Below are 13931 nucleotides of genomic sequence, written 5' to 3' on the forward strand. Positions count from 1 at the left end.
CAGGCTGTACAGTTGTATCTTGCTGCAGTGTAAAGAGAGGCATACTGAGCTGCATGTAAGCAAAGCAATCATTTCTCGATTATATTTTCCAGTCAGTGCAGTTCACCATAAACCAATCGATTTACCAAAATGTGCTTATCCGAACTGGCCAGGTTTGCACACCAAGAAAACGTCTTCACAGAACATGTCACCTTTTCCGTTTTTTTGGCACAAATCCTTTTGTACTCTTGCAGCAAGCTCTTCACCATACAAGAATTCAGAGATACTAGCCTGTACAAACACACCGGTGCTTATTCTTCCATAGAGTAAACTACAAAGACAGCTAAGTGCCTGCAACAGCTTTGCTTCTCCAGCAACTTTCCCTTCTCTCTCCAGGGAGAGCACCAGCATAATTACACTTCAGACAAAGGGGTGTTCTTGCCAAGCTCCTTAATTCCCTGGAGAATTCGCTTCATATGCCCCACTTTCGTTATCCCCAGGTCCTACAGAAATAAAAAAAAATAAAAAAAATAAAAAAAAAAAAAAAGAAAAAAAGAGAAAAAGAAAAAGAAGAAAGTTTATTTACAAAAAGGAAAAAAAATAACCCATTATCATGATCTAGCCATGCAACAAATGTCTAGAAATGTGCTCACTGCAATCAACATTAACCGGAAAAGATTCTATGGCACTAGCAAGTGTTGCCTACCAAAAACATTGCTTAGAGCATACAATGAATCCCTCTCTGTCTTGCAGACAGAAAATTACTTACCTGTAATAATGACAACCCAAGGCACTGCAATATCTGTCAAAAACATCTTTCACTTGACTTCTAAGTACAAAAACCTTTCACAATTTCTGGCAAAAAAAGAACAATCTCCCCCTCCTCTCTAATACAGCGAACAAATGCTCAGTAGGATGTGATGGATTAGAGCTTCTGTCCAGCAATGTTACTTGATCTGAGGCCCTATGATGTCTGTTTTAATCAACAAACACACACGTCCCCAGTTTCTCGAGGGAAAGTGGATGTAACGGCTACAGGCATGTAGGACAACTTCCCTTTAGAGAGCAATAGAAAAGGTAAGCATTTGTTTTTCATTCCAAAAAGGTTGTGTCTCCTAACATGGATCTTCTCGATTAGAGAGCTGGAAGAAAAATTCTCAGAAACATGACAGTCACATCCCAAAGGAAAATGTAAAAAGCACAAGCGTAAATCTCCTTGTAGGCCCCACTAAAGCAATCACATCCAATGAAATGTTTCTCATATTGGTTTCAGGGACCCATCTCTGTATGAGTGACAACAGACAAGAAAGTTTTGCAGCAAACCTCTTCCAGCATTAATAACAGATTTAACAGCATCCTTTTTCAGTTTTGACTGGTCCAATGGTCAGCGGAGCAGAATGGGATGCCCAGCTGTGCTAATGATCCCCAACTGCGCTAATGAATTTTCAGCTCAGTTTGGTGGAAATCTGCTTCCCTTATCTGTAAAACTCAGCTTTGAAAAACTCTTTAAAATCCTTGTGTTAGTTATGTTGAGCAAGTGGCAGATTCAAACACTAGTTATTTGCAGAATAAACCTTATGTAAATAGATCGTGATTAAGTAAAAAAAAACCTTAGAAAAGTTTCACTATTTTTCTGAAATAGAAATCCTTTCATTTTAATAGGAAGATTCTCCATTACAAAGACATTAAAAGGGAGTGTAATTAAGCAGCTTGAAATAATTATTCTCATACAGAGTGAAAAACAAAACCATATATAATATTCTGTACGTACTCTACACAAAGACTGTATCCACCTTTCTACAGCACAGAAACCTCAGAAAATCTGCACTTTATATTACTTAAAAGTGTTAGCATGCAATTAATTTTGCATTTCTCCAAAGGAAGAAAGGGGTGATAAAATGGGCATGAATTGATTATTTTATTGTAAATGTAGCACAGCACAGATTAAGCAGGTGGATTAATTTTCAGAGAGTTAAGATTGAATTCTGTTTATGATGTTAGAGATGGAAAAAAACCCTGGTTGTTTCTTCAGTTGAAAACTGCCAGTACTATAAATACGTGACCATCCTTTATAGCACTTTGGCACAAAAGTGTCAGCATTAAAGAGTTCAAGACATGGTCATAGAAGTCCCCAAATCAAGTGCTGTCCATAAACCTATCTGAAAAAAAACTTCTGATTTTCCACATCACATCAATTCATATTTTGTTTCCGCTAATGGTCATCTCACTTACAAAAAAATGTAGTACTCATTTTTAAATTAAGAGAATTGATGTAGGTAGTAGTGGTTAAACTTGTCCCACAATGACAGTAATATTTATAATTTTAGATTTGGAGACTATTTTCTTTTTTATGCTAGACTTAATTTTCCAATGAATCAAAAATACACACAACTATTGAAACTACTGAAATAGTCTAGTTGCTATGTGGAGGAAATTTTACATAAAGAAAAACCCATAAGGATACTTTCCAAACCACGAGAAGCCACACGTGTTAAAGGTTAAGAACTTGCAAATTCTTCAGATCAAACATCTTGCATGAGTAGAACTTCTGTTGGATAAGCAACATAGCAAGATGTGGCCAGACTTCAAAGATCAGAGGAAAGAATCACATTATGAAATTCCCAGAAAACTCAGCCACTTTTTCCACCAACCTTTACAAAGTATCATCAACAATGCCTATGTTTCAGAGGCAAGAGATTTGGTTTTATTTCCATTCCAGCTGAAGCTGCTGTAATGTAGATCAGGACAGCAAGTCTCAAGAGCCTCATCACAATTTTTGGGACCTTTTTGGTAAATTCTGCTACATTTCCAGGGGAAAAAAACCCAACCAACAAAATAAACTCTGAATTTTTATGCTTGTGTAATAATTTGGTTTGGAGGAAATTAAAATTTATACATTCCTGACACTAGATGTTATCTAGTATTCTTAGTTTACTACTGATGTAGGAAAGTTCGCAGAAATTCTCTCATCTCAAACTAAACCAGCAACATATCATGCATCATTCAAAGATCCCCAAAGATCTCTGCATTTTTGTGCATGCATGAGTTTCATCATGATCTACATAGTCTGTCCATATTTAATGGATATCTAATTAATAAAAATTCAATTTGACTAAAATGCGGTTTTGAAGACAAGACACTAGCCAGAGTTTGAGGAAGAAAATAGTCCTTCTTTTTGCCCAGCTATGGCCTTAAAACTACAGGATTGCCTCTCCTTCTGCTCTCCCAACCCATTTTGCCATCTCTAGGCCTTCAGCACATAGGGCTCAAAAGATTCCCAAAAAAAAAAGAAAGGTTGGGCAAGAAAAAGCTGACGAAAATTCTTGCAACAGCTTTCAGGAGTTCTTTGTCTGCATTATATTGTGGTGATTGCCTGTCTGCTTAGCCAAGAACCCATTTATTCCAGGTTTGCCCCACGGGTTTTGGCCAGGCATACCACCAGTGTAATACTACCAAACAATTTATATAAACACTCCTTAATATTAACATCTTCCAGATGAGAAACCTACCCTACTTACATTCCCAGTGTCAAAAGCCATCTAGCATGCCCGAAGTCTAACAAATCTAACAAAACATTTTCCATGCGAAAGCGCTACTGCAAACCACAGAGATGAAATGCCGCAGTCCTCAGCACAGACTTCAGCTTGACCGGCACTGCTCATCAAGCTGACATAAGGCACGAAAACCCTTTCTCCAAAGAAACCAACGTTGCTATGGAGCTCTAAGGAGATGTCACCCTAGTCCTGCCAAATATGTTGCAGTTCTGATTATTACTAAGTTGTGTGCATAGGAACAAGCTTTTCAATGCTAAGATGCCAGTATTTATTTCAGAAAAAGTGAGAGTCTGGTTTTCAATGAGTTTGCTTGTAAAAGAAGGTTAAGAAAATAAATCACAAGCTTGCTTTCTATAGTTTCTACAGCACAATTCCCAATTCGCTGCCCAGCCTTTCCTCAAGGGAAAGATAATCACATGGGTGTAAAAGTTTAAGATTCCCCTAAATAAAATCAGGCATAGGAGGCTGGAGAAAGGGTATTACTGCAGGGGCTGGGTGGAGAGAGGTATCTGGTTCCTCTTGGAGGTGTTCTCGATTTGCGAGTTGCCACACACAGAGCTAACGGAGAATGGGATCCACAAGCTACGCAGAAATTAGAGGTGTCCAATTCTTCAGTCAACGTATCGATCTATTTCAGTCATGCGTGCAAAGGAAGAGAGTTTTCATCCTTTTCTGTACTGCTTTTCATCTCTACTTTTGACCACAAAAAGAAAGGTGGGTCCAGAGGATTCAATTAAAATGGGCAACGATTTTTCCTGTTGTCGACATGAGAGGTAATAGAGGTAAATCTATTGCACATGACTTAAAAGCTTGTGAATCAATGGCGAGCCCATTTAGTTTGGCAGGAAGCACAAGCCCTGCACTGGAGGAGAGGCTGTAGACAGATTATAGCTCGCAAGAGCACTGAAGACTCATCCACACACCTCAATAGCCAAAGGGAGGAAAAATTAACAGGGCAGCTTGTGGCGTGTTCCTCATTTCCTAGGTATCACATTACACATCTTGACACCAGTTCAGGTCACTGGTCAGAAAACTGCAGGCTCCCTGAGCCATCCTTAACTGGCTCCCTGCAGAGATCATGCCCCGTATGTAATGAACAGGACGAGTGCTAAACTCTGATATTTAAATTCAGCATTGCTACATAGAGCGCAAGCCATGCTTGGCCAAAAGCCTGGCCTACCTTATGAATAGCACTGCTCTGGAAGCCCTCAGCTCTGCTAATGAGCAGATGGGGCGATTCTAGAGCAAGACCTCTCCTAGGACAGGATATACCCTTGGCAACTTGTGGAGAGCAACTCCTCATCCAGCTATGCTGAGCAATTTAAAACCTCGTATGTGCTTCCAGGCAGCACTAGATAGAGGGGACAGTAAAAGTCTGCCTCTCTGGAGGCTCTAAGATAAGCTTTTAGGTATTTCAGGGCATAGGCCTTTGTGATGGGGTTTTATTTATGCTGAATCCTCATGAGTCTTAGCAACAAGGGATAATAGGTTGATGATTACCCTGCTGCAGATATTTACTTGGTTGAAGTGCCAGTCTTCCGGGCATGCAGTCAAATTGGTACCCATCAGAATGAGGCGTGGCCGGAAGCCATGTCTAGTTTGACACTGATCTTACCCACCATCATTTATTCCAACAAATTTGTAATCTTTTTTTTTTTTTTTTTTTTTTAAGATTTCTTAACATTTTAGCAAACCTATGCATTCTGTGATGCTGAGTTTCCCAGTTAAGTTTTAAATTTGTTCAGTGTCCATTCAGAACAGGGACTTGCAACATCCATCACTGGAACATTGTGGTGCATTGCTTGGACAGTTTTCTATTTCTAAATCTTTGCAGGGAGGGACTGTCCTGAAGCTGTCCCTCCATGTCAGGAACTATCCTGAAAGAAAGGAATTTAACTTCCATGGAAGGAAGCTGAGGCGATCTAATACCAAAGGGTAAAATAATACACAACAGCCCAACAGATCATTTCAAACACAGCTGTCTTCAGCAGCTGCATTCTACTGCAACAGTCACACAATGCAAGCACTACCTTATAACATCCGGATTTCATACTATGTAAGAAACTTCACAAAAAATGGCACATTTGTATGAAAGTATTGCCTCTGTCTGCAAACTACTGCACTGTGGCTAGAGCAATGACTTGCACTCTAAATGTAAATGTTTGTGATTTATACAATATCCTATTTGCTCTCTTATGTGCTAAAAGCAGTTGCAAAACACATTATCAAGAACTCATTACTACCGAGTTCCTGGAAAAAGTAATGTAATGAATCCCCAAAGATATAGCCTCTACTACATATAATGGATGCACTTAAGTCATTCAAGAAAAAGACCAGCAAGCTCAAATAACAGCCGCAGACTGCTAGGTAACATTCCTCCCTGCAAAACTTATCAATCTGACCTCAGAGGAAGAAAGTTTTACAATTTTGGAGACAAAAGAAAGTCCTCTTTTTTAAATCTATACTGCTAAAATCAGGCAGAGGTTGGTCAGGGATGAGAAAACCTATTGCAAAGGTCTGTTTTGACACACAAATACCAATGCTATATAAGTCCAATGCTGCAATTTATTAAGCTGCTTATCTCTCTCACGCCCACTATATCCAATATATATACAATAAATCACCTGAAGCAGGTCAGCTACTCATAGCTGCTGACCTTGCAGTAGATAGGTTCAAAATTATTATCACCACCTTCAACTGATCCATACTCATCCTGTTTAATGGAAATGATGAACTCTTGAAGATAACATTATATTACACTGATGTCAGTAAGATATCAAACGTGCTTTTCCTATGACTTCTGACAGAAACTATAATGCTATTATACTAGGTAAAGTGCAAAAAAAGGGAATTTTGGATAACAGACATTCTCGGTTGCGAGTACAAGTCAGCACTTCAGAAATTCAGGCCAAAGGACAGCGTGTATTAGTTTATTGCATATTTGCACAGTGTAAGCCAAGCTACAAGCACATAACAAGTGCAGGGAAAGAAGAAAAGTTGGTTGTTGTTTTGTCAAAGAAAATGGTCAATAGCAGAAAAGTAGCACAAAGGAAATACCTTAAGATCTCGCCTTTCCAGATGTAAAAGCTCAGAGCCTCGGATGTCATGGCTGATGAAGATTTCTTTGTACTCTCCCAAACTGAGCAGATCCAGCCAAGCAGCAACTTCATCTGTGCCCCATTTTTGAACTACCAAAGTTAAGAGCAAAACCCCCTTAATTTCTACATGCTCAAATGCATCACAAGCAAAGGTTAGGCCAAAGAGAGTGGAAAACAGAGTAGAATTGCCGTGCTAGCGAAAGGAAAGGTTAGAGGTGTCATTTCCACAAAAACTGACAATTTACTTTTTACATGCAGGTTACAGGTTAGCAGTTAACATGAGAAAGTATCTAAACAAAGTTGGGGTTCTTTGCTTTGCAGCCATGCTTTCAGCTTTACTCCACTTTCTTCAGTAAAGCCTTTAAAACCTCATGTCCCGACAAATTCACATTAAACCATCTTAGGATCAGTGACGCAAAGTCTAATGTTGTTCTGCTTTATACCATTAATTTATTAGTAGTCATCCAGGGAGAGGAGAAGCCTTCAAAAACTAATTAACATGTAAAATTAAAATATCAACCATACCTCAAATACAGCAATGGCAGCAAGCAAGTCCAGTTTTAATTAACATTTTCTAGTATTCTTAATTAATGCAACAAGTATTCTTTAAGCTACTGTGTTACATAGGCCATTAATAAGCTCTCTGTAAAACATTGTTCTCTAAGGTTAGTTGCCCACATTAGTCCTAGTAAGACCACATTTATTGAAAAAAAATAGTTATGCTACTTATTGCTGTAATTTTACAACTTCACTCAATGTTGATTAGTTTTACAATGAAGTAAAATCTGAAGTCTAATCTGAAATCTAAAGTCTGATCAACAACTGCAAGATTTTGCAGATTTTGACCAACTGTGCATTAAAAAGACAAAGATGCAGAAACAGTTTTAGGACCATCTGATCACTGATTAACTCCTGGACATAATCTTAAGGAAGTAAGTTCATGGATAACAGTGGGAAGAGAGGAGAGTGGAGTTTGTTCAACTTCTTCTAATTAAAAAATCAATATTGACTATCATGGCTTTTTGTTTGATTTGTCTCACTTGCTGAACTTAAAACCCATCTGAAATTTAAGAATAACTGGTTAATTAAACCAGTGTGATAAAAGCTATTGTGCACCTTCTGAAACTAACCTGAAAAACCTGAATTGGAGCTTCACAGGGAAACAATGTGTTTGCCTACGACTTGTACTGCTATGAGTTAATCAAATGTAACCACCAGCAAAGACACAGGTCCTGTCGGATGATAAAACTATCTAAATATTTTTGCAGTAGTTCTTTGGTTCACTTGGAAGTCTTGGGGTCCTACTGAATGCTTTCTAAATGCACTGGAAGAAATCTTCATCCTAATGAAGATGCCAGTTAGGTCAGTTGCTTTTCACTTTGACTTTACTCTTAGGTGGAGTGCATCATTTCAGCTCTTACCAAAAAAAAAACCAAAACAAAACCATAAAACCACATTTCCCCAAATGCTACTATTTTTCTTGTAATGTCAAAACACATACCAGGCTGAGGGCTGGTCTTATGCTTCTGAACTTTTTCTTTTTTAAACTTTGGCACTATGCGAAACACTGTACTTCTGTTGTTTCTTTTAGCATAATCCAGGGGGGGATCCTGCATGAAAGACATAGTTACCTTTAATTAACAGAAAACAACAGTGAAATTACATGCTTGAGACAGTAATTCATAGTTAATCTCAAAAGCTAAGACCAAATTTTACTTCCATAAAGAATAATTTCAGGACTTAATTCTATACTTGTTTCATTTATTAAAGAATCATTCAAAACCTTTAAATTCACAAAAGGGAACAAAACACAAAAAAAGCCCTAAGCTTAGAAGTTTCTTCACAGCAGACAGAAATGATGCAGCATCACTACTGAAATTGCCTCTCCAGATCATGAGGGATTCTAGCTTACTCTTCCCTATCAAAAGAAAATTAACTTCAGTTAGAAGCAGGAAGTATTAATCAAACTCACCTCATCATCATTTGGTTGGAAAACATAATAAAGCCATGGTATCTCAGCAAGTTTTCTCAACTCTATTTCCACGCTGTGCAAAGCATCAGACAACAGCTCTTCGTGGGGAGCTTCTAACTGCTGTTTATAAACAGGCCAGAAAAATAGTATTTTCAGTTTTGTTAACATATAACATTGAAATCTAGATATGTTGTTACCACACGCACACAGATGACTGCTTCATGGTGAGTGTAAACCAACGGTGAAAACAAATAAACTTATCAAATTAAATTTTCCTTCAGAGACATATAAGACCACCCTGACACTACATTTAGTATGGTCCCAACCACAAAGGCATGACTGAGGCAGCTGAGACTTTTGGTGCAGACCAGCTGGACCTAGCTGTCAATCACTCATCAACCCCATGGAGGTACCAGTTTGCCTTAAAACCCTGGCCTGAAAACTATTCTGCAGCTGTTGTGTGAGTGAAACCTGTGAGGAAGAGGTAAGGCAGGCCGCTGATCCCTGGCAAAGCTTTTTGGGGTTGCTGAAACACCATTTTGAGGCAAAGAATTGAATCCTGGAACGAGTTGCTTGGCATCACTAATAAAGCAATCTGAACATCTCTTTCTCTCTTTGAAGTAAAAGTAGTGCCAAAGCAGTGCAGAATATCCTTTTGAAAGGATCTAATTAAGTTCTAGTGAATGCATTTTTAAAATTGAGTTGTAAGAGAATCTTTGGTCTCTAGTGCTGGAAAAAGATTTTGACGTTGTTGTGGTTTGGTGATAAATTACAAGCCCCCATTGATTTATCCTACCTAACAAAAACTTCTTTCCTTTGCTTCAATAGTTTACATATGTTACCACCTTTCAAAGGAGAGACCGTCTTTAGTAAGATATTGCTGTTTAGTATAGTAATACTGGAAATATAAGCTCCCTCTTGCTATCGTGTTCTTTTCTCTTCTAAAGCTCACAGAATTCAGTGCCCATAAGCAGACTCTGATCTTTCTTTTGCCTTCCCTTTTTTTTCAATTTGAACAGTTCAGTTAATTTGGAGTACAGTGGAAGACCCACTTGTCTTTGAAGAAGTTACAACTTTTCTCTTGTTTTCATTTTTAAAAATTAAGTCATCTATTTTAGGTACGTGAATGAAGCAAAGAGTTATCTCTTTCTCAACAAGCACTTATCTAATTGCTTGATTCTCAAAGGAAAGCATTTTGCTTGAGGACAAAAAAACCTCTCATCTGATGGTGAGAAAGTGTATGCATTGGCAATATTGCTCCTGAAATAAACCCAAAACAATAGTGAAATTCTGGTAAAGGAAGAGTGATCAATTTAGGGTAAATTCTCCTCCTACCACATCTTGGAAAAGCTTCTTATTTCCAAGATGGAAATTAACACTATGAATGAAACAATGAAAATAAAGGATTTTTTCAATTCCTTCCCAAAGGAAATTTTTAATATCAAAATATTTTATTTCAGTGAGCTCAGATAATTTCATTCAGTTGAAATGAAACATTCTGCCATACTTCTCCCTTAATACATTGGAAAACTGTGCTCTGTTCCAGACTGGAAATGCTTTCTAAAAAGCAAAAATGGAAATAGTGCCTCTGGAAAATATCTAGACAAAATATAGTATGTTTTATTTTTTCCAAACTGTATTGCAGCCATAACCATCTGGGAGATTCCACAAATCAGCTTCATTGTCCCATCCTATCGCTTCACTAAAAATGGTATTTATAGCTAATTCACCATTTGATGTCACCTAGCTAATACTGTTGTGTGAACTTTGTTAATCATATCTCACAGGAGGTGGCAGGAATCACAGTCTCCTTGTATATGTATTTACATTTCTGTTGTCTCTTTCAGGAGCCATAACAGAAAGACTCAAGAGCCAGTAAATGGCAACCAAAGAAAAAGCTTACCAAGTAGTATATGCTACGAAGGCATCAATTTACTGCTATCAGGAGCTTTGATCACAAAAGAGAGGGGTGAGAGAGAATTGAAGAGGGGAAAAAAAAAACCCAAAGAGGAAGACATTAAAGAAAGAATGGCTGTCTTTCTTTGTCAGAGGAGAAAGATAATTTGGAGAACAGTGAATGATGGCAGCGGCTGATGCATCAAGCAACACCTTACATTTCATCGGTCTCAATGTTTTAATAGAGTGAGGGCCCAACATACATGTCGCTTCAGCATTTATAAAATACATGGCAATAGGCTTAACCAGGGTGCCTTTTTGTGACTGTGAAATACTGTTCTAAACAAGCATGATGTCAAATGAGTGTAATGAACATCCCTGGAAGATTATCTCAGTATCTTCCAAACAGCCTTTTTATTAAAAAATGGGTTTGATGTAGACTCATGAAGACATTTGCACAGACCATAATGAGAAGCAGAAGTACAACATGTAAAAATCAGAAATGGACAAATGAATCAAATTAAACTTTGGAGCCTGAAAAAGGGACCAGTTCGACAACACAATGAGATCACAACTGGCTATAGAAAAGGCAATGTTTCAATGGGAAGGTTTCCATAATTAATTCCAGATTGCCTTGATAAATTACACTAGTCCTAGTATGGCATCACCAACTTAAACCTTTTCTTATAATTCCTCTTCCTAAACTATTTTAAAATTTAAACAAATTTCTCTGGTTTGATTCCTCATTCAATCTGAAATATGGGGCATTAGTAATAGCAATTTGAAAAAAACAGCAGATATTTTTCCCTTTCTTGGACAAAACCACCTAACGAATAACTTTCCCTTCTAAAAACTCATAAAATAGATCATATGAGCCTAATCTTTGACTATTTCTAGAACTTAAATGGTTATGAGCCTTTAGACTATATTAACTTTTGGTTACTGTAGAACAGATTTGTAGTATTTATCACTTGTGTAAAAAGGTATCTGAACCTGTACCAGTAAGTTTCATACCCTAACTCAGCTAAATGAAAACATTCCTATTTATATCCATTTTAAATTATAACACTTAAATAAACAGTAAGTTAGTAATAAATCTGCTTTTGAATCCAAAGGAAATGTAACTGTTCCTACTGTGTATTTTCTTAATGTAAAACTGGACCAGCATAGAAAACCTGACATCTTTCTTCTCTTCCCAATGTCACATATAGAAATTTTCTAATTATACATCCATGTACAACAATTCTTCAGCAGTCTTCATCATTTTAGGCAGGGAAACACTAGCCAAAGAAGAAGATGCAAAGTCTTCAAGTACCATCAGAGGTCTACTGAACACTTACCAGTTAAAGGTTATAAAATAATTCCTGACAGGTATTAGAACAAGGGTGAGATTTACTTGCCCAAATTAGATCTGTAGAAGTTGAATGTATGATTGTGAATAGCTCTCACCCCAGGTTCTCTTTAAACTCTGAAGATGGTCACATAATAGAACTCCAGAAGTTCTCTTAAATGCTAAACCTCCAGAAGATGATTTATCTTTTTCTAAGATAGGCCTCCAAGACAGTTGAGTGTGAATCAACCTCAACAGGGATACTTATTTCTCTCCATTGACTATTAAAAAGAAGAGCCCAGGCAATGACCTTTTAGATATCTGAAGTGAGGTAAGATGGATGACAACCTAGGACAAGAATCTGTAACTCATTCTGATCCACACCACAAATGCAGTGTAATGTCCTCCAATTGGCCTGACAGAGCTTCTTGTAGCAGGTCATAAATCCTGCGCCGATTTAAAAAATCAGCAAAGAACGAATCACAGATAATCTGAATGAGGGAATAAAACCATCAATTTTGTGACCTTACCAAAGGAACTCTTCCTACTAGCAGAGATTCAGTTTCATTATGTAGGGCCTTCACATTGACAGCTATCTCCATGGCAGTGTTTCTGGTAAGGCTCTGGGGAATAAGAAGCATAAAAATTATTTGAAGTGATTTAAGTCAGACTGAGAGTAAGTACTTTGGGCTTACAGCACAGATCTCAGCATCTTCTCCTAGGAGAAATACATCAATTTAGCTCTAGGCTGACAATTTCTTCAGCACTGAGAACAGAAAACAAAAATGTAATATCTATTTACTTATTAGTCTTATTAGTCTTTTCCCCAACTTCATTTAATATGACCTTATACAATCCTGAAGATCAAGTGACCAGCCACGTCTGAGACGAATCCACGATTTTTATGGATGACAAAGGCCAGCAGAGAAGTTGTGGGCCTCATGTAGTAACAACTGTTGATCTGAATTGTTCACCTTATCCTCAGCAGAAGTAAGCTGCTAGCCGTATTTTAAGAAGCAAAGGTTAACTAATATATTTACCATACGTAAATTTAGGTTAGATATAGGCAGCCTCTCCCTAATTAATGTTTTTGGGGTCCAATCCTTGAAAACACCCAGATTGTCTAGTGTGAAGAGAGAAACCAAGAAACTCATTTCCCCTCACCCCCTTTGCATACTGTGCATAGCACTTGGATAACAATTAAGCATGAAAATTTCTATGAATGCATCCACGAGAATTGACCTGTATGTACTAACAGCATTTATTCAGCCTTCGTCCTGCCTGCACTCTGTGTCTGGGGACATGCCTACACAGTTCTCTGCAAGCAGATGTGAGCTTACTTTGCCTATTGTTTTTGCTGTTTGCTAACTCAAGTTTGGTTTATTCATGCTCAGAGCTACCTGAGCACCTCACTTGATTTAGTAAGCACTGCTGCATCACTTCAGGATGAGCACCCCTGGCTGTGGACCTCCGTTGCAGGTGGAGCGAATTCTTGACTGCTTCTGAAAGGCAACAGGCATACTCTTACCGTCCCCCTAATCCAAACTCCCTATCTCCCTTTTGAGTGCTCAGTGCCCTGCACAACAACACGCAGAAAGTCTGCATTTTAAGTGCCATTAATGTCCCTTTCTAATGTCCCATGTTCACAAAACAGAATATCAGCTGGGGAGGACACTGATGAATGCAGAAACTACATCTTCTGTCTTCTCAGATACGATATCAATCTAACATCATAAGGGGACTCTCCTCTTTAATACTCTTCTGTAAAAAGGCAGTTCTCCTAACTCCCATTCCTGGTATTATTAATAAATTTCAGAATCATTGAGCATGATCTCTACCAAATTCATCAGCTATGGGGTGCTTCCCTATGCATGTGAAGGGTTGAGACTCCCTACTGCTATACAGAGCAGCACCTTCAGAATCAGAAGTAACTTCCCCTTTACTTTCACCTTAGAAAAAGTGGCAAGAAAGGGGAGAAGATACAGCATCCATTCATCTGTTAAGCAATTTCATTTAAATCTGAGCATGTGTATGTGTATTTAGGAGTCTTGTTTATAAAAAACTTCAAGAATTATCATCCAACTTGTTTTAATATGGGGACA

General features: G+C 37.9%; 1 protein-coding gene across 2 annotated transcripts in view; it reads right to left on the bottom strand.

Moving 5' to 3' along the window:
* Positions 1-392: 392 nt before the first annotated feature.
* DGKH (diacylglycerol kinase eta) overlaps positions 393-13931 on the bottom strand; it is a gene marked incomplete at both ends in the record, with an annotated part of 163612 nt that continues 150073 nt past the window's right edge. The window contains 5 exons of one of the 2 annotated variants that reach the window (XM_082304376.1): positions 393-482; positions 6591-6721; positions 8133-8241; positions 8604-8723; positions 12360-12452. In XM_082304376.1, coding sequence (XP_082160502.1) covers positions 393-482; positions 6591-6721; positions 8133-8241; positions 8604-8723; positions 12360-12452 — 543 coding nt within the window. The remainder of the gene's footprint in view (positions 483-6590; positions 6722-8132; positions 8242-8603; positions 8724-12359; positions 12453-13931) is intronic. The other variant, XM_082304377.1, reaches the window with a different exon arrangement.

This window comes from Platalea leucorodia (assembly GCF_965183815.1).
Source record: "Platalea leucorodia genome assembly, chromosome: 2".
Lineage (NCBI taxonomy): Eukaryota > Metazoa > Chordata > Aves > Pelecaniformes > Threskiornithidae > Platalea > Platalea leucorodia.